The sequence below is a fragment of the Terrapene carolina genome, unplaced genomic scaffold, assembly GCF_002925995.2.
Source record: "Terrapene carolina triunguis isolate 2854851 unplaced genomic scaffold, T_m_triunguis-2.0 Scaffold85, whole genome shotgun sequence".
NCBI classification, from domain to species: Eukaryota; Metazoa; Chordata; order Testudines; family Emydidae; genus Terrapene; species Terrapene triunguis.
This window is the reverse complement of record NW_020664436.1, coordinates 19,873,593-19,895,163: the sequence shown is the minus strand read 5'-3', so window position 1 is coordinate 19,895,163 and position 21,571 is coordinate 19,873,593. Positions and strand designations below refer to the sequence as shown.

The 21,571-nt window shown below is 40.7% G+C and overlaps 1 protein-coding gene across 1 annotated transcript in view; it reads right to left on the bottom strand.

Annotated features, from left to right (window-relative positions):
* The window catches only part of HEATR1 (HEAT repeat containing 1), a 56,169-nt gene extending 35,939 nt beyond the window's left edge, over positions 1–20,230 (bottom strand). Inside the window, exons 1-16 of the mRNA XM_026649664.1 lie at positions 20,152–20,230; positions 19,353–19,505; positions 17,088–17,304; positions 15,950–16,091; positions 15,335–15,436; positions 13,884–14,024; positions 12,630–12,841; positions 10,412–10,545; positions 9,644–9,752; positions 9,120–9,230; positions 4,374–4,491; positions 2,962–3,069; positions 2,474–2,569; positions 1,626–1,714; positions 1,089–1,300; positions 281–402 (exon numbers count right to left, since the gene is read on the bottom strand). Coding sequence (XP_026505449.1) covers positions 281–402; positions 1,089–1,300; positions 1,626–1,714; positions 2,474–2,569; positions 2,962–3,069; positions 4,374–4,491; positions 9,120–9,230; positions 9,644–9,752; positions 10,412–10,545; positions 12,630–12,841; positions 13,884–14,024; positions 15,335–15,436; positions 15,950–16,091; positions 17,088–17,304; positions 19,353–19,494 — 2,055 coding nt within the window. The 5' untranslated portion in view covers positions 19,495–19,505; positions 20,152–20,230. The remainder of the gene's footprint in view (positions 1–280; positions 403–1,088; positions 1,301–1,625; positions 1,715–2,473; positions 2,570–2,961; positions 3,070–4,373; positions 4,492–9,119; positions 9,231–9,643; positions 9,753–10,411; positions 10,546–12,629; positions 12,842–13,883; positions 14,025–15,334; positions 15,437–15,949; positions 16,092–17,087; positions 17,305–19,352; positions 19,506–20,151) is intronic.
* Positions 20,231–21,571: the final 1,341 nt, after the last annotated feature.

Here is a 21,571-nt window from a genome sequence, read left to right as displayed (position 1 = left end):
GTTACACTAATAAGACACCTAAATATAGTACTCTGTGTGTTGTGTTCAAGGTTTTCCTTATTATGAGAGAGTTAATGGGCATTAAATTTATTCTGATCATTACATTTGTGACTATCCCATAAATATATTGTATCAGCAGTTGGATAATGCTGTAAAATGTAACAAACAGCATATTTCAAGCTCTCATGAATCTCATTCTGTCTGCTATAGCAATCATCTGTAAGTAAGTATAGAAGTTTGGACTACCATTAAAAAGAATGTATCTTAATTGTGCACATACCATCGGTAACATTAAGGAAGGATCCCCTGAAGTTATGTTATCAGAAAACAGCAGAATCATTTTCTGGTTGGCCACACCAACCAAATCTGCAGACTTGATGGATTTTATCACTTTTTCAAAAGCTATTTCCATAAAACAGAAAAGGTGGAAACATGAATCACAAGTGAAAATACTGACAGCTTGATAATATTTAGAAATATTTAAACACTTTAAGCAATTAATTTTCTTATCACCAACATTCTTGCTTTTCTTTACTAAGCTCTCAAAATATTGATGCTTTCCACGTGCATTGCTTCTTGACCTCCCTTGCTTATTCCCTCTCCCTCTGTTTACATTAGAAGAGCTTACTCTAAGATGTTATTCTTTCAAAAATAAAAAAGATCCCACTACTCAACATGTCAGCCACCCCGTTCCACTGTTTCCTCTATTGTTGAAAGGCCCTTTTAAACTTGAGTTCAACTGGAATTTTGCCACATTAAAGTCCAGATGTCTTGGCCTCAAAACGGCAAATCAAAGTCCTCCCAAAAAGACTCCTCATATCAGTCACAATTATAAATGTTAAACAAAACAAAAAAAATCTCACTTCATATCAAAGTATGTCTCTAAATTTGAGTAAATAAATAAATAAATAAATAAATCACAAGCGTTTGATGTATGAATAGATAACCCACTTTCCAAGACTTTTAGTCACACATTAGGGGTGATAACTTTAGTGGTGGCCCAGCTCTCTACCACCTATATGAGCATCAAGTTCTAATGTCCAATAATTTTTCTTTTTTTTCCAAACCATTTGTTTTTAATAGCTTACCTTCTGGCCAGCCCTTCAACAAAGGATGTAGGGAGCAGAGGCCAGATTCTGATAGACAAACTGCCATTTTCCATTCTGCAGATTTTGAATTATTATTAGTGATTACCATAAATGGTAGCAACTGCATTACTACTCGATTTAATAGCTCTTCCTTCTCATTCAGAATCTCTTCTTTGAATAAAATGTGTATTGCTCCCTCAAGAACCTTATACCTAGAACGGAAAAAAAAAAAAAAGTTGAAGGAGCACCACTTGATTACATCACCAATAACATTTCTCCAAATTGTTGTCAACTTCCTATTGATTCAAATTAGAGTTTGAATAGCAAGCCAGAGTAAATGAAATTCACAAAAAATGTCATCAAGTAATTGCAAATCTCTCTCAAGACTCAATATAAAATTACCACAACTGAAGGAATTCAAAGTTAAGATATGACACACACCACCCACAACAACAACCCCACAACCCAAGCTCCACCCATTAATATTAAAAGCTTGGGGAGGAGAAAGGGGAAGACAGAAGAAACACAGGCACATACCACTTCCCGTCCTTTGAAAGATCAACTCTTTGAAATAGAGTCAAGAGACTTGAAACAGTTATTTCTGCACTGATTTGTCCCTTGAAAATCTACAAACAAATCAACAGATACAAAAATGAAATGACCAATATACAAGATAAGATAATCTACAAAACTGTGATAATATGATCAGTGATGCATTTGCTAAGTAGAAAAATTAAACGCTGATAAGTGAACTTATGTTGGTCAGATAGTATGTTTATTATAAGGAAAAAGAAAATTACAGTAACGTGTAGTACGCTCTGGTTTACTAGATCCATGAAGAATATGGTCTGAATGCACAGCTGGATGGAAAATGCACTGATTTTAAAACAACCAGAATGTTTCATAATGAAGTAAGGATTATTCTTCCTCTATGTAGTATTTGTTACATGCAAATAAAAAGAAAACCCAACACATGCTAACAAAACATTTTATTTCTGATCATTCATGTGCTCTGCTCATATCTCTTTGTGGTCATTGGTATACCATTTCTTAAAATCATCAACTCTACAAGTGACACAATGAAAAATCCTACCAGAAATACTAATAGATGTAATAATTAAAAGTAGTTTATGTAATGATCAACACAGTACACTGGATTTAGTATAGTCTCTGAAAAGAGAAAAAATTGTGAAGTAAGGAATAGTCTGCTAGATTTTTGCTTCTCTGTCTTATTAATACGACAGAGCTGCACACAAATTCTCATCAATGCCAGAGATGTCAGGGAGGTGAAGGCACAATTAATATAAAGCATTAATTCCAGACCACTTCTGAATATAGAGAAATAGCTAAAATCTCACTTGACCTATCAAGAAATGCTGACTTACCTCCAAGGCACTGAGAGCAGTCATAACAACCTCCACGTTGTCATCCATAAGTCGTGCAAAAATGGCTTCTTCTATGAAGGACTTGTCAAAGCCCTCCTGAACAAAGAGGGAAAAGCAGTTAAGGACCATTAGTTTCCAAAGCCTTCTTGGCAGTATAACTTTCATGACATATCAACTCAAGTACAGGAGAATAGAAACCTCAGTTAGGGAGAAACTAACTGCTAATACCAATGGAAGAAACAAACAGACGTATCAGACTCCATTGTGGGACTACAAGCAGCTTCATAAACAGGAATTAAACCCAGACTCTGGATGACAGGATCCAAGTTTAAAGAAACAACAACTGAACTGATTGAAAACAACATTAAGGATAATGTATGTGTCATATTTTAGTGTGATGTTTGTCTTGTCTTCAGTAAAAGTTTCTATAACTTCTGAAGGTAAGACATCAATTAAGTTACTTAAATGAGAGACTCAGAGGTACCAACCTTTGATGCTTCAATGATCTCCTTCAAATGCTGAACAGCCAAGACCCTGACTGCTGGCTGTGGATGATTCAGGCTAAGCACCAGAGAGGTATCCGAGTCTGCCAGAAACTGAAATGTACATTGCACAGTTACTCAATGTATGTTGAAAATTAATGAATTAAACTTTGTCATTAATACATAAGCTAAGAAAAAAATCCCCAGTAACTACTGATCCAGAATAGAAATGGTATATTTCTGATTGTAAAATGTCAATTTCAGAATAACAGTACAATTGCCCTGTATATGTATTTTTAAAATTATACCCTGAGGGAATTTCTACATGAGAAAGTTAATTCGGATTAAGGTATGGTGTGAATTTAAATTGAAATACCTATGGTTGAATAACTCGATGTGTAAACAAGTCCTAAATTCTCACTCTGCCAAGGTAAGGAAGCACCTGCACTTTTCTGTCCTAGAAACACACTGCACTTATTTAAGGGTTCTGAGAAAACTCCAGTGACTGAACACCAGACTGCCAGAACCCAGATAGAGACAGTTAAGAAGGTAACTCGAATAGACCAGATGCCTGCAGCTTATCTCAGCAACCCTGAAGTTGCTTGAACAGAGTCCTGTGTCCTAATTTTACATACCAGGATTTTATCAATTGGCCACCCATTTGTAGAATCTGTGCTATATGCAGTCATGTTTTTCTTGAATTGGCCTAAAGTGTCTCAAACACTGCTTTTAATGGCCCATAATCTTTGCCAGTTTGCATGTTTGATTTAGAGGTAACCAGCTTTGAATATGAAGAAATGTAGCTACAAGAATGTTAAACACACACACACACACACAAAAAAACCCACACATTAAAGTTTTCTTGACTAAAAGGTGTGGAGTACAAATGATTTTGCTGTGCACTGGTATGTGATATGCCCAGGCTGTGTTACCCTTTGGAGACAGCATGCTAAGAAACTTGGAGTCACTAAATTCCTCTGGTCACTGAATATCAGCCTTTGAAAAGAGTAAAAAGCAACACGATAACACTACAAAGAATGTCTTCACAATCTTCCTTGATTAGAATGGTGGTTGCTGTGCTTCCACCTTTTCTAATTTTGACAGTTCTATCCAGCTTGCAAGACATTGACAATGTCCCAAAGTAACACTGGGGCACATGACCTTGTCACAACATAGCAGAACTTCATGACCAGAGCAGCACAATATAAGCTAATAGACATTTATTCAAGTTGCTTTTTACATTTGATAATTGTAGACATTATCAGTTTTGTTCAAGCACAACAACACTTAAATCAATCACAATACAAGAAAAAAAAAATTAGAGACAAGGAAGGACAGATACACCCCGGTATAATACTGCTGACTTCAAGGCAGCATACCAGAGTTGATTTAGGTCCAGAAATTGGGCCTTTACCTACCTGATATTTACTGCCACTCAGTGAGAGAGAGATAAATTGGTGGAAAAGATCTTGCTCATTCTGATTTGTAACATCTTTCAGATGCTCTTCCAGTACCAAGTCTAAGGCTTTAGGATATCTGCCAACAACCAAGAGAAACAGGTTCTGCACAGAGAATTACTATAGAAGTTATGCACCAATTACAACAGAAATATATGCAGAGGATAGAGAATCTGGAAGCACTTGTTTGAATCATAAGACTGGAAGGGACCTCGAGAGGTCTTCCCGTCCAGTCCCTTATACTCAAGGCAGGGCTAAGTATTATTGAGACCATCCATTTGTTTAACCTGCTTTTAAAAATCTCCAATGACGGAGATTCCACAACCTCCCATGGCACTTCACTCCAATGCTTAACTACCCCGACAGTTAGAAAGTTTTTCCTAATGCCCAACCTAAACCGCCCTTGCTGCAATTTATAAGCCAATTGCATCTTGTCCTACCCTCAGAGGTTATGAACAATTTTTCTCCCTCCTCCTTGTAGCAACCTTTTATGTACTTGAAAACTGTTATGTTCCTTCTCAGTCTTCTCCAGCCAGGGTGGATAAAAATCAATGATTAAAAAAAAAAAATTGGGTTTTTTAAATTTAAAATCAGATTTTTTTGATAAAATGCTTTGAAAAAAAACTATCATGGAATAGGTATTATAAATTCTAATTCTATAGTAGGAGACAATATATCCATGTAATGTTTAAGAAAAGTTTTGTAAATGAGTTAAAATAGTTCATGGATTAGGAACCCAATTTTATGAGGTTCCAGGGGCTTCTGTATAGATTATTTAGGTTTATCTTTCTATCTACCCAATGGGACTCAGTGCTAAGTCTAGAAGATACCATCGGAGATGCTTAGTTTTGCAGTTCTCAAACTGTGGATTTGTGTCTCCAGAGATAACATGCTTGTTAACACCAAAAATGTTTTAAAATAAATAAATAAAATACAGAGGTGAGAAATAACAGACCTTAACCTTATTGTCTCTCTGCAAATTTGTGTACACAGAGTCAATCCCTTACCTCTCTCTAAAAGTGCAAAGTTTCAAAAAGTTCAATGAATGGAAGAGTGTTGGAGGCGGAATAAATCTGGACAAGGAGAAGAAGTCTGGAGATAAGTGTGAGAAGGGAGGGACAGGCAGTAGAAACAAAAGTGAAACTGTTTGAGCAGCATATTCCAGAAGTCTTGAGGTCTTTCTGAGTGTAGCCTTCATTGATTTGAGATCTATCATACCATTCTCTCACTAGAAGGGAAAACCTATAATGGCAGCAGGCCATAAAAGAGACCTAGTTTGGGAATATTTTAATGAAGTTCCTCTACCTGTGGGTAAGACAGGCACGCGTGCAAAATGCAAACAGTGCAACAAAGAAATGCAAGGCCTGGTTGCCTGAATGAAACAACATCATGGCAAGTGTTCCTTCTCAGGAGGAAGCTGCATTGAAGATGATGAAAGGAACATGTCTGAACATGCAGGATCTTCAGGTTGGTAAACTTTTTTATTTCATACTTCTTTCTTAAGGACTGCCTGTCTTCCTTCTGGACTATTTTTGAATTCTCATGTTTGAGCAAAAAATATAGTTATTACTCTATGGTATTATCATTTTAGATGCAGTTGTGATAAAAAATAAATAGCTGAAATAAGCAGATCTTCCTTTTACAATTTCACCTTTAAGTAGTACTGAGTGTCAGTGAATGCAATGAGTAGTACTAAATGAGTAGTATGGTAATAATAATTAAATAACTGCATTGACTTATTTTGTTTAGGAGAATCCATCCTCAACATACAGGATTCTGAAAACTATCCACCTTCAAGATCACCATCATCTTCTACAGTTTCAGAGTTATCTGCCAATGATAGTGTTTCTGTCACATCATGTATGTCTCATAGCCACTGTAGCAAAAAGAAAAAAAAAAAAAAAAATCAATCTCCATCATCCAGAAACCACCATGGATAAGTTTGTGATAAGAACCAGCAGATAACAAAAAGAGGTAATTGATGAAAAAATTGCTCAGTTTGTTTATGCAACAAACTCTCCTTTCCGTATGATTGAGAACCCACACTTCATTAACATGGTTCAGCCATTAAGACCAGGAAACAGTCCACCCAACAGAGCAGATGTCGCAGGCAAATTGCTGGATAAAGTGTCTGAAAGAGAAATTGAGCAGTGTGCAAAAGGTCTAGAGGGTAAAATTGTTAACCTGAGCCTTGATGGGTGGAGCAATGTCCACAATGATCCTGTTGTATGTGCTTGTGTGACAACAGAAGAAGGGAATGTCTAGTACGCAGCTTGATCACAGACAATGCTGCAAATGTATCCAAGATGAGAAGAACTTTAGAAGAGATTCAAAGCTAATAACATATGGTTACAGTGCTCATTTGATGCACCTCCTAGCCAGAGACTTCAGTGTTCCAGAAATAAAGGTTAATGTTGAATTAGCAAAATACTTCTGTAACAACCACTTTGCAGAAGCTGCTCTGAAAAAAGTGGGAGGAACCAAGCTAACTCTCCCACCAGACGTGCAATGGAAGTCAGTAGTGGACTGTTTTGAGCACTATATCAAGAACTGGTCTAATCTGATAACAGTTTGTGAACAAAATCATGAAAAAATAGATGGCACTGTCACAGCCAAAGTTCTCAACATTGGGCTTAAGAGAAATGTTGAACACATGCTGAGTACCCTGAAGCCTATTTCTATAGCCTGGAACAAAATGCAGGGAAATAGCTGTTTTATTGCCGACGCTGTTGAAATTCGGAAGGAACTGAGTGAGATCTTAAAAAGAGAAATATGCAATGACAGAGTTAAATTACAAGCATTAAAAAAAAAAAACAAATGGGAAAAGCACTATCTCCAGCACATTTTCTTGCAAATATTCTCAATACTCGGTACCAGGATCAAATCTTAACTGCTGAAGAAGAGGAGTTGGCTATGACATGGACATCCAGCATACATCCCTCCATAATGCCAACTATAATAAACTTCAGAGCTAAGGGTGAACCATTCAAGAAATATATGTTTGCTGATGATGTTTTAAAGAAAGTCACATCAGTGAAGTGGTGGAAGTCACTTAAGCACTTGGATTCAGAGACTTAAAAGTGAGATGATCACTTCAACACAGCAGTAGCTTCTTCTGCTGGTGTAGAAAGAATATTTTCTTCCTTTGGACTAATTCATTCCAAATCAAGAAATAGTTTGGACCTGAAAAAGCAGGAAAGCTTGTTTTTCTTTTCCAGATTATGAACAAACAGGAAAATGAAGGTGAAGTCGACTGAGTTAGCTGCAGAAGCCAATATTTTAAGTTTCTCATGTTGACCTGGCTGACATAGTCGATTTTTTTTTTAAATATTTAACTATTTTAGTTGAAAACAACAAAAACAAACCTGATTTTAAAAAACTTGAATGTTTAACTAAATTCAAAAATTCACATGCTTGTTCTATTAAAATATTATATGTTTGCTGTTGAAGAAAAAAATCCAGAATACATAATGTTGTTTTAGTTAAATAAAACAATGTAAATGTCTGTCTGGTGATGTTCTCCTCCTATTACAGCATGGCAAGAAAATCCTCCAAATATTAATGAATATCCTGTTGAATTGGAGATAGTTCACTTCCCAGTGACTTCATATATATCTGCTTCAATTACCTTTGGTAAATGAAATAACCAATCATTCATTTTCTGCTATAGCTGTAAAACTAATCTGAAAAGTTTTCAAAATAAATCACTTTAAAAATGTATAGTATGTACCTTTTAAAAATGAAACCTACATCTATCTCTGAATTGTGAAGAATATGTATTAAGGTTATAACAACCAACAAGAATGCACTTTTATGTAGAAATCCATAATTAAATCGAGTCTTCCTGACCAGTGATTTAAATCATGATTTAAATCAATTTGTTTCCCCCTTGACTTGCTTCCCATGGGATCTTACCTACCAACTCCCTGAGTTTACTGAAGTCTGCCTTCTTGAAATCTATTATCTTTATTGTGCTGTTTTCCCCTCCTACCATTCCTTAGAATCATGAACTCTACGATTTCATGATCACTTTCACCCAAGCTGCCTTCCACTTCCAAATTCTCAACCAGTTCCTTCCTATTTGTCAAAATCAAATCTGGAACAGCCTCTCCCCTAGTAGCTTTCTCCATCTTCTAAAATAAAAAATTGTCTCCAAGACAGTCCAAGAACTTCGGATAATCTATGTCCTGCAGTGTTATTTTTCCAACAGACGTCTGGATAGTTGAAGTCCCCCATCACCACCAAGTCCTGTGCTTTGGATGATTTTGTTAGTTGTTTAAAGAAAGCCTCATCCACTTACAATAAATTATAGTAAATAATTCTTCAGAGGGTATTAATCGGATTGTGTTTTCATAAAGCTGGTCAATAATATGCAGACCACTAGTGTAAATGATTAATAGAAAAGGCTCAGTATAACTTAAGAGTGCTAGGAGAGGCTAGCAGCTGAGGTGCTCTGATATTAAGGTGATGGGGAATGTACCAGGATAGATTTGGCTTTAATTACATGTACTGTAAAAGACCAAAATTATGCTTGCATAAATCACTCAGCATACCTAAGTAACAAGTATGAAGTCACAATTAGGCTAAAGGTACCCTAGATAAATGCCATATGAACACAAATTACTAAGAGAAAAATATATTGATTCACAGGTGACTTACCATACTTTCATATTGCACAAAATGCATAGGAAATAAAAAGTAACTTACTTTCTTTCAAGAAGTCTGATGAGAGGAAGAAGTTGTTTATTGAGCACAGCCATTTTGGTAGAATCAGATTCATTCTCCACACCATAGGAAATAAACTCTTCAAGAAATTTACTAAAATGACAAAAACACAAACAAAACAGACATATTGACAAGACAACACTAATCATCAGCATTATTAATTGAGGCAAATAGAATAGTTTGTGTGATTCATATCATATGTTATAAATACAGGTTTTCTTCTGAGTTTAAATTTCATCCCCAAAGTAATTTTTTCTTTGTAAGGCCCCAATCTGGCAAAGACTTATCCATGTATTTAATTCTGCTCAAGCAAGTAGTCCCAGTGAAGTCAAACACTCAGTGTTCAAACACCAATATGTTTGCAGGATCAGGGCGTGTGTCAGGAACCCATGAAAGCTGGGAAGATAACACATATTCTGACACAATGCTAATTACATAGTCACAAATTAGGTTCTATTGTAGCTGAAATTAACATACATTGTGGAAAATAATCGAAATTAGCTCACCAGGCCAATAAGCGATCTAAATCCTTTTCCAGTGGTATACTTGTAAGTATGGCTTCTAGATGTCTCGTATAGATATGGTTATCTGTCACTTCAGATTCCTCGTGCCCCTCTTAAGAAGAAACATTATTTTAAAAATGTCTAATTGTAAGATGAACAGTTGTTTTAAAATAAACGCTTTACATTTATTACACCAACAACCACGAAAAAAAATAGGCAGCAGTCTCTAGTGGATTAAGCACATAATGGGGAGACAGGAACGTACCCCGTCTCTAACACTAACCTGCTCTGCCCCTTTGGTCAAGCCAAGTAACCATGTGCTGTCCCTTACTTTCCCAACCTGTAAAATGGGGACCATAAAGTTTAGCTATTTCCTGTAGATGTTGCAATGATTAAATATTACGCGCTGCTCAGTATTATCACTCTATGCCTGGAGTAAAAATTGTGGCAAATGTTACATATGTTCTATCAAGCGACGTTCTACATGCAGCACTTGACAAGTCAAGGATCTTCGTAAAATTACAGTAGCTCTCACTAGATCATCTGTTCTCACCGGAGCACTGCAAATGAATATCTAGGTGCCTAGCACATCACTAATCTGCTGTGGCATTTAAAGAAACAAAGCTATTCCACAAGCCTCACAGAAAGAAAAACACGAGCAGTCCCTCACAGTTTGGAGCAGTCTATCATCAGGAACAATTAAAACTGATTTATCTAGCAAAGTTGCTACAAGGTTTACCCAGAAAAAACATTGGGCACATGCTAACATACCAGTAGGGGAGTTAATAATGGAGCAAACTAGGTGCGGCAGCAGGTAATGCAGAAGGGGAGTGACGTCATAGGCAGCTGAAATGCCATGCAGGATAACCACCAGGTCTGGAATGTTACACAGGTAGCGAAATGGCCTGCACATGAGAACACCAAAAGGAAGACTGAATATTGCTCTGGGTTATAGCTTATCCATCACTTTCTATTATTTAGAACTTTCAACTATCCACATTATATTGTCAAATGGCTCAGCCTCAATGAAAAAAATAAAAAGGGTTACAGGGATGCATTTCCCAGTTTTCACAGGTTTAAGGATTGGTGCATATCACATTCTGCAAAGGTACAAGGCACTGCCAATCAACCATAACTCTGCCTTGTTTTTGGGCAGTCTATTTCCCTTGTTTCTTCAGAAAGTGGTGGTAGGGAAAAGGGAAAGACTGAGGGGTACTTGCGTGTATTGGGGAGAGATGAGTGGGTCTTTCTTGGAATACCTCACCACCATTCAACTACTTGCTCCACACTCCTCCAGTGCCCAGTTGGGCTAGGGGATCCAAGGGCAGGAGGGAATGTGGTAACTTGTGGGCTGCGAAGAGCACATCTACCAGCTAGAGAGAGACAGACACAGGGAGGGGAGCCCTAGAATCCCTACTCCACTTCAGGGGAAGAGGGAGGAAAAGGGGGCTGGCAGAGGCCGCTCTAGCTACATGTAAACCAGGCAGATGCCTAAGGCAGCAGATTTGGCTGGCTGTCCCTCTGTCATGACAGAGCGGCAGCCGGGCCAAATCTGCCACTCTAGGCCTATGAGGAGGGAGGTGACACACTGAAGTTTTGATCAGGGTGGCAGCCTGTCCTGAGTGGCCTCTGGGGCTGATATGAAAGGAAAGGGAGCAAGAGGATTGCAGAGGTGTGAAGTGGCATACTCATCTCAATGGGATGTGCTCAGATGAAAGGAAGACACCTTTTGGTGATGAATGAGGCCTGAAACAATAGCTCTGAGCTTTGCAAACTGCTCCATTCATCTGAGTGGATATTCTCACTCCCGCCTCAGTGCCTGGGTGCTGTGCCACACATTGACCATGCCTCTTACCAGCTTTCCATACTGCATGAGCACTGTGTGCCTGTGCCCAGCACCAAGGATGTCTGTTCCCAGTGCCCAGCAGGAGTTCAGCAAGCCTATCCCACCAGAGATTGGATTCATTTCTGGTTCGAACTCTTGCACTGGCCTCTCCAGTATCATCTGCAATGTGACAACTAGTTCCTCCGTATCATTCTGTCCCCACGCCAGGGTTCACATCCTGGACACAGTCTTGCCCACCAAACTGTCCCAGGGCAGGACTTGGGCAAATGAGTAGATGCTGAAATTCCTCAGAACTGCGTACACTACTAACACTTCCAAAAGAAGTATTATCATGGCCCCACCCACCAAGGGAAAGGTGGGTTGACAGCACTAATGTACTCCGAATGCAGAACTCCAGAGAACAGGATTCTAACTAATGGCCCTGGCACTCAAGTGCTTGTTCCTCTAAGCCACCATGTGAACACATTCCTCAGAAACTCCTTAGGGAGTGAAACACAGAGTAAACAATAGCTCTCACAGATCTGTAAGCATTAGCAATAAAGCTTCTAGGGTGCAGAAACTTTAGAAATATTTTTGAACTGGTCCTTTGTACTGGTCAACAGCTGTTCCCAGGAGCAGCCCATGCTATACATTTCAAGAAAAATTCTTCCTAACTCTGCATCAAAAAATAAGAACATGATATTATAAACAGCTCATTTTAGGGGGTCTGTAACTCAGGAAACCACTGACCAAATTACCCCAAATTTGCACTATGGACTCTACCCTAGCCCCTCTTGCGGCATACTAATTTTCAAGCTAATCTCCTCATGCTTTTGGGGTTGACACCTGAATATTACAAGCACCTTATTCCGGGGGGAGGGGGAAGAGAGACTATATCTGAGCAACGCCTGGACAAAAAGACCTCAAACTTGTACCACTAACTCTACCCCTGACAAGGCACAGAAATCTTCAAAACAATCTTGATTACGCAAGTGGATTTTAGAGCACTTTGAAATATTGACTGTTAAACAGTATGGTAGTCTCAACCTTAACTATAGTGGTGTGACCACCCTATGGTAATGATAGAATCCTTTTAAATATCATTAGTTTCCATCTTTAGGACTCAACTATTAAGAGGGAATCTGTCAACTCATGTATACTTACTTTTTCCCAAGACCCTCTCCCTTTTGGTTCTGAAGAAGAACGAGCAGGCAGGCCAGCCCTTCCCTGGCTAGAGAAGGTGTTTTTGTCAAAGTCTTGCTGATCTGTAACGTCAAGGACTGCACCAAGGAGGTCTCCATTGTCACTTTCATTGCCAACTGGCTGATGATCATGTAGGTTGCAGCTCTGTAATCCACTAGAGAGGATTTCAAACCCTACCAAGAGAGAAAGAATTCAAAGTGCATTTCTGCCAAGTTTAAGTTTAAAAACAGTTTGTCTAAATAACGGTACAGGAATACTCTTTGGGCAACATTAATGCAAGTGCATTATCCCCTTTTCATCATGTTAAAGCTTTAGTGAGCTAATTAAACCTCAAATCTAGACAGAGAAAAAGAAGACATATGCTCATTAATACTGTAGCAAAGCAGGTAGACAGAGCTGCCGCCAGCAGCAGCGCAAAAGTAAGGATGGCATTGTATGGTATTGCCACTTACTTCTGCGCAACTGACTTCAGAGCTGGGCCCGCAGTCAGCAGCCACCACTCTCCAGCCACCCAGCGCAGAAGGCAGCAGTGCAGAAGTAAGGGTGGAGAGGTATGGTATTGCCACCCTAACTTCTCCGCTGCTGCTGGCAGGGTGCTCCCTTCAGAGCTGGGTGCCTGGCCAGCTGCCACTGCTCTCTGGCCACTCAACTCTGAAGGCAGCGCAGAAGTAAGGGTGACAATACCGCACTCCCCCTACAATAACTTTGCGACCTCCTCCCCACACACATCTCCCTTTTGGGTCGGGACCCCCAGTTTGAGAAAGGCTGATCTACCCCATGAAATCTATCCAGTATAGGGTAAAAACACACAAAAGACCAGATTTCATGGTCCATGACACGTTTTTCACAGCTGTGAAGTTGGGAGGGCCTTAGCTATAGTTATCTAGACTCCCTCAGCCTCAAAGTGCCGTATTACGAGAAGTGTATCAGATCAAAGCCAGGCAGACACAGCTCCCTATGCAGTCCAACAATAGCAACCCTGAACTGGTCAAGGTTTGCTCCATCACGCAGGATTGTGAGGTAAACACGTATTGTACATCTTTAATAGTCAGCAGAAGCAGCAACAGGAACACAGAAAAGTGAGCTGTGTTTTGTTTACCTAGTCTCTTTTCTAATTTATTCCAGGGTGAAAATCCCTCTTGGAAGTTAATTACAGGATTCTAGTTGGCAATATAAGCCACACTGTATCATGCAAGAGAATGAAATACTGGGTACCTTTTGTATGTAAGGGAGCAGTTTGGAGACTATAGTGTCTGTTATCTTCTCTACAGCCCCAAGAGCAGACACGATGGTGGAGGCATAAAAAGTAAACAGGACCCTCAACTGAGAGACTCCGCCATGATGCACAGAAAAGATCTAGAACGAAGGGGAAATAGTTACTTAGGCATTAGGAAGATCATCAAAAACATAAATAAAATATTTAAGGTCTCATGTTAAGAGTTCCTGTTACTACAGGATTCTGCTTAATAGCACTTCTGATATTAACAACTTCTCATTAATAGCAACATTTTGCCAGGAACCAATCCTGTCCCATTGACTTTATTGTTCATGGGATTTGAATACTGGCAATGGCATGCCACTGACTGAACTATTTTGGAAGAAAGGCCCTGACTGCAGGCAGGTTTGAAGGGCTGCAGCCAGGGAAGGAAGCACTGGGACGTGCCTTTTCTAGCTTCAACTCTGCAAACATGCCTATGACTGGTGCTTGGCAAGCCCCAGAGCTCCCTTTCCTGGCTGCAGTCCGGTAAACCTGCTTTGCCACTTATTGGCAACTTCCGAATAACGGCAATTCTTTGTCAGGAACTGAGAAGTTGCTAATAAGTGGAATCCACTGTATTTGCATTTTGCTTATTTTGGCATATTCCAAAAGTTTAAGGAATTGTGACTGCTACATCTATCATTCTTCTAAGATTTTATTACTATTGGGTTTTTTGTTTTGTTTTTTGCCAGTGATTGAAAACTATGATCCTTTCTACCACCCTGAGATCAATGGGTCTAACACCCACAATTTAAACTATTGTTAACATTTCAAAGCACACACTTAAAATAGCCATGACACCTATGAAAAGAGGTGCCCAAGCGCAAAAATTATTTGCAAATAGAGTGGCAGGAATCAGGTGGCTTTTTTTTTTTTTAATATATAAAATAAAAGCATCTCAGCTTTCTCCATAAGAATTACAGTAAAAGTCTTGTGAAGTCACTCTAGCACATCAGTCTATTTCCTGCATTAACCAAGAAACAATTTCCTTTGCCACAGCCTCCTCCAGCTAAAGCTCCTTCTCCCCTTCACCTCCCACTGTATATACAGCACTGCACAGTTCGCTAACTTCATTTTGTCTCTCCCACTTGGGATTTTCCAATTTTGCCTCAGATATTGGCCACCAGCAGAAGCAAAACATCAGAGCGGAAGGACCAATGGTCTGATCCATAGAATTTTCAGTATTGTTCCCAATGACAACATTACACTAATTTCTATTAGGTTTTAATATCTCAGTAAATCAGAGTGGGCTCAAAGAAAAAAAGATTTTCAGACGCTTCTGTGTATTGACTGTGTTTACTGCTACACGAATCAAAATGTGCAAAAACAGCACACCATGATGCAAATACATAAGAGGGGAGGGGGCAGAGACACACACAGACCAACAGAACTAGAAGAATTTACCAACCTTTACAGATTTTGTCACCAGACTGCAAATGAAATCCATGAAACCCAGATCTTTGTAGCAGTGTGTAATCAAAGCACCCCTAGCAAGGGGGACTCCTGGTTTCTGTCCATGACAAAAATCAAAGAAAAGGGATATAAAAATATAAATAAACTTAAGAATATTCTACAGTGAAATCAAACATACACACACACAGACTTCATTTATCTCTCCAAAGCATATTAAATGATCACTGATACCCTGATTTAAATTGAAATAAGTAATGGTTTCCTCTCACTGGACTTCGTTTCTTCCCCTTATAATTTTATAAAATTATATGTACTAATAATAAATATATATTTCCAGGTTGACTGCAAACATACTAATAATAAAAAGCAGATTTTTTTCCTTTATCAAAACAAGGGCTATAATTAATTTTCCCTTAAAGAGAGAGATCAGGAACAACATGTGGACATTGGGGCCCCATTCCTGCAACAGAATCTTGTAGCCAAGACCCACAACCATGGGGCTGCAAATGGGGTGGGAGGGGGCATGTTAATAGATACAATATCAGGACCAGGACCTTACTAAGTACTATTTCTCATACATCCTCTGAACTGTATCTTTTAGCTACTTTACCTTAATTGGATGCAACCAATTCCATTTATGAGTTGGGTCTCCAATTTTTAACAGCTGGATAACTCTCACAAACAATTTAGTCTCATGGTACGGCAAAACACAACCAACCAAACTGTCCTGGTTGTAAAGATGGATATGAAACCTAAGGAAAAAAGCAAACAATCAGAAATTTCATAGCACAAGGTCCATACATACTACTCTTGCAACACAGATTTAAAATAAAAACATTAAACATAGAATGCTATGCTGAATCAGGCCTGAAGTCCATCTGGTCCTGTAGCATCCAGGATCAGATGCTCAGATGAAGAAGCAAGTGACCCTGCACCGAGCAGTTATGGAATAACCTGCTCACAGGAAAATTATCTTTCTACCCTAATTAGTTAAAGGGAAACAAACGTCATTTCATTTTCAAAGATTTTAAAGCCAGTGAGGATCATTATGATCATCTAATTTGAGCTTCAGCATAAGACAGGCCAGAGCAATTCTGCAACCCAATGGATGCGTGTGCAACAGCCATTCATGCTTTAGTGTTATGAAGTATTTTCTACTTTCTATATCCGCAATCATCTTATGTAAATAAGGACAGTAGCATATTACAAAATATCTGGTCCATTTTCTCTCCCACTCTTTTCAGTTCCTTGGAATTCAAAAATATTTAGCACATACCAAAATATTATACTATTAGACTAGACTATATTGCACAGAGTTCACATATTATATTAAAAATACATCAATTTTACATAGCCTCTTTCATTCCGAATGTTATCAAAGAAATGCATCATAACCTCCTGCAAAATGCAGCAGCTGCTGCTGCTCCATCCCAGAAGAGCCAACCACAGAACTGGGAAACTTTGGTGAAGGACAGTCGGACAAACCCATACATAGAATGCCATGGAATCTTCAGTGGTCCCAGAGAGAATACAGACCCTTGTTAAGTTCTCCTGTAACAGACCCATATACTAATTTGCAAGGAACTAAATTTACCTTGCCTAGTAATAATGAACGTTTGAGTTGATTGTGCCAGGATTTGATCTGTAGTTTAAGGAAACTAGGGCCAAATCACACCCAAAATATTCTAAAAAAACCATGCATTTCTCATAAACCTATGTATTGACTTGCATGTGATTTATTTGATTACCTGTGAATTAGCCATTCCAGGCACTTTTGTGCTGGTTTAAGCATGAAGTAAGGAGACAGATGAATCAGGAATGATGAAATATTCTCATCCAGCTGCTCATTTACTGCTTTAGTCTGAACACTGCGCTCCAAGCCCTTTGATGTGAGACTGAACAAAGTAGAATGAAACATCTCAAAGGAAGGATCAATCCCCATCAGCTCTTCGAGGCCAGTGCACCCTATGAGAAGTATGTGAAAATGGTTTAAACACAACAGTTCTCTACCTCACAACATTCTTCTCCTTCCCATCCAAGAATCATCAACATTAGTCTGCAATATTTCATACTGCACTCCTGTACATCACCTTCATTGAATGAGTCATGCAAACTAAACTGTTATAGTAAAATGTTCCCCCCCCCCCCATAACTGTAAGGTCATACTGTTACACAAAGTATATTTTGCATACTAGAGATAGATATGACAATCCAAGTAGGCAAGCATAGCTTACTAGAGATCTGGGCACAGGACTAGAAACCAATAACTCTAATTCTAATCCCCGCTCTGACAGTAAAGCTCCATCTGTGAATTTGGACAAATCATACCCTCCCTCTGTCTCAGTTTCTTCATCTGCAAAATCAGTACTTATCACTCTTCCATTATAGGAGTGTTACAAGGAGCAAAATGCTATAACAATAGTAAAAAGTATTAAGTGTCTACAGGGCCGGGCTCTGGCTTTTTGGCTGCCCCAAGCAAAAAAAAAAACGGGGCAGCCAGAACGGCAAAGCAAAAAAAAAGAAAAAGCGCGGGGGCCGGGGGGCCGGGCCGGGGGGCGGGGGGGGGGGGGAGCGGGCGGAAGAGAGAGAGAAGGGGGCGGCCAGGGCTACAGCAGGGGCGCCGCCTCCTGCCGCGAGGGCTCCGCTCCGGCCGCGGGAAGGGAAGGGAAGGAAGAGGACTGCCCTCCTGCAGGGCGCTCTGGTTCTCCGCGCCGCCGCCCCCCTAGAGGGTGGCCGGAGCGGAACAAGGAAAAAAAAAGCGGCCGTGCCGCCCTAGGATTGGGCAGAATGCCGCCTCCAACAATCTGCCGCCCCAAGCACCAGCTTGCTCAGCTGGTGCCTGGAGCCGGCCCTGAGTGTCTACTATGTACAGCATAATAAAATAAAAAAAACTATTTCATTATTGTAGACAGGCTTGTAAATACTACAAACTAAGTGCAAAGTGACTCTGGGTGCAAGTAAAGCAAGGAAACCAACCAACAGAGGGAGACATGAGAGAACCAAATGTTCAAATACATCAGGGGTTCTCAAACTGGGGGTTGGGACCCCTCAGGGGGTCATGAGGTTATTATGGGGGGAGCAGGGTAGCGAGCTGTCAGCCTCTACCCCAAGCCCCACTTTGCATCAAGCATTTACAATGGTTTTAAATATATAAAAAAAAGGTGTTTTTAATTTATAAGAGGGAGGTCGCACTCTGAGGCTTGCTATGTGAAAGGGGTCACCAGTACAAAAGTTTGAGAACCACTGAAATACATGGATTCCTTTGGTGCTTAAATACAAAGCTAACAGATACCTTAGAAATACCTATGCTACATTAGATATAGGTCAGGGTTAGGCAACCTCTGGCACGCGTGCCAAAGGCGGCATGCAAGCTGATTTTCAGTGGCACTCACACTGCCCGGGGCCTGGCCACCGGTCCGGGGGGCTCTGCATTTTAATTTAATTTTAAATGAAGCTTCTTAAACATTTTAAAAACCTTATTTCCTTTACATACAACAATAGTTTAGTTATATATTATAGACTTATAGAAAGAGACCTTCTAAAAACGTTAAAATGTATTACTGGCACGTGAAACCTTAAATTAGAGTGAATAAATGAAGACTCGGCACACTACTTCTGAAAAGTTGCCGACCCCTGATATAGATTGAGATAAGCTAAAAGGTCATCATGTTAAAATGAGGTCAATAAACTAGGTTAAAAGTAGTTTCAGGTACTACACTTGCTCTCCAATCTCTCTAGTAACGTATGAGGTTTTACAAACACATTTTTCTATTTTAAGAAGTTTTACTCTCCTACATTCCAGTGGGAAAGACCTACACAACCAGGGAGACTATAAAAGAGAAAGAGGAAATGAACTAAATCAAAATGCTTTCAAAGGCACAAAACAAAACAAAAAAATAGTTTTTCCTCTAACCACTTTCAGTCATAGTGTTACCCACAACAGCAGAAGATCATAACATTTTCTGATAGAAATGTGGGGTTTAAGCTGATGGTGTCCCTATAGTCACACTTACCTATTGCAAAGAAGGTGTCTCTGTCAATATTGGCAGCTTCCTTGCAATCAAACAGCAAGGATGCTGCTTCACTTCGAGACAAAAGGCTGGGGTCATTCTGAGGGAGAGCGAGCCGTTTCAGCTGGTGGGCGAGGGATGTCATGTTTTATATTTCTGTGGAAGAAGCCTTAATATTAAAATAAATAAAACAAAACTCACCACACACAAATAAAGCAACCCTGGAACAAACTGCATTTGATCTCACAGGAGACTCTTTTTTCTGGTTTTCAGCAAAGCCTGATGAGTTTACCGACAATAAAACACCTGAGCAACTAACTAAAGGCTAGTTACACAGCAGCTCAGCCGGGGGTACCAACGCGTTCAATGGGCACGTGCGGGCACACCCGGGTCTACCATGGGGGGTGACGGGGACCAAGTTATTGTGTGTTCACACTGCTGCGTTCCCGGTGACCCCCCCCCTACACAGAGCAATTTATCACACGCCCCCCCGGGCCCAGCGCGCTGTAAGATTTCCCAGAGCACAAGCTCTGCCCAAGAGCCCGGGGCGCTTCCATGCACCAGACACCCCAGCTCTGCCGCACGGGGGGGGGGGGGGGGGGGGGGAGGGGGGGGACGCTGGCTCTGCCCGAGCCTCATGGGGGTCCCCGCACCCAAGCACCCGGGCGCTGGGGGACGCTGCCTCTGCCCGAGCCTCATGGGGGGTCCCCGCACCCGGGCGCTGGGGGTGCTGGCTCTGCCCGTCTCACGGGGGGGGGAGACCCGGCTCTACAGCGACTGGGGGGGAAGGACTGGTCCCTACCGAGCCGCTCCCGCCGCACGCGCCTTGAAATGCAGAGAAGCGAGACGACCTATCCCCGCAGCCACGTGCGTAAAGCGGCTTCACCTCTGACCCGGAACTGGTAGAGCTGAAGGGGGCAAAAAAAAAAAAAGCACCGCCTGTTGGGAGACTGAGCATGCGCGACGCAAGTCAAGTGACGAGCTCTGGGCGGGGTTTGGCGCTCGCGAGTGGGCTCGGAGTGCGCGCGACCCGCCCAGCAGTCCAGACCCGGAGCGTTCGAGCCGCCTGCGTGCCGTCACTGCGCGGGATGGGGCTGGGTTGAGCCGCGCTGACAGGGGTCCGCTGTGTGTAAGCCGGCGTCGGTCCCTGCTCCGCCTTGGCTGTGCGGCGACGCGCCCCTAGCGGCGGGAGGCTTCGCGGCCAGTTCTGTTATTTAGAAGGAACTGTGGCCTTGCGGGATGTTTTGAAGCAAGCTTCCAGCTCGCGTGCTGGTGCGGGGACCATTGCAGCTGTGAAGCCCCAGGGCCCCAAGACCAGAGAGCAAATAAGAACAACCCATAATGTGTCACTTTCCTCAGCTTCAGAGGGGTAGCCATGTTAGTTTGGATCTGTAAAAAGCGACAAAGAGTCCTGTGGCACCTTATAGACTAACAGATGTATTGGAACATAAGCTTTCATGGGTGAATACCCACTTCGTCAGCTTGTAAGCTGCATGGGAGAGGGACCATTCTTTTGCCCTGTGATTGTACAGCACCTAGCACAGCAGGGGCTTCTAAGCCCTACTGAAAATAATTATTAATGTGAAATCTCATTACTTTTAATAGTGGCTCCTGATTTTTGAGTGCTTGGGGTTGGCAATGCTGAAGAATGACCCCTCTTAATACCAGAGGGCTTCAGAAGGTCCTGTGCTGTGTAATATAATGCCACTGGCCATTTAAAAACCCTTATTTGTTACACTCAGGAATAATGTACTCAAAGCCAAAGTGTTTTGTAATAAAGTGGGAGAAATATGGGGGAAATCAAAATTCAAACAATGGAAATGGTTTCCTTTTTTTAATTTTGAAAGTCTGAGAACATTTTTGTGAAATTATTTTCCTCTACAATTAAGACAGTGACAAATTTATTGCCCACTAATGCTACCTTAGGCAACAATAACTTGCCATGCTATGTAAATGCAAACAACCAATACAGGTATAGCCCCATATCCAGGAAAGATTTATGCACATGCTTAATTTTAATACTGACTTCAGTGGGACTATGCACATGTGTAAAGTCAACCATGTGTGTAAAACTTTATAGGACTCGGGCCACAAAGAGCAACTGAAGGCTGATCTCATTCCTGAGACATGGGTGAATTTTCTCTCCATGCATCTGAAGAAGTGGGTTTTTAACCCATGAAAACTTATGCCCAAATAAATCGGTTAGTCTTTAAGGTGCCACC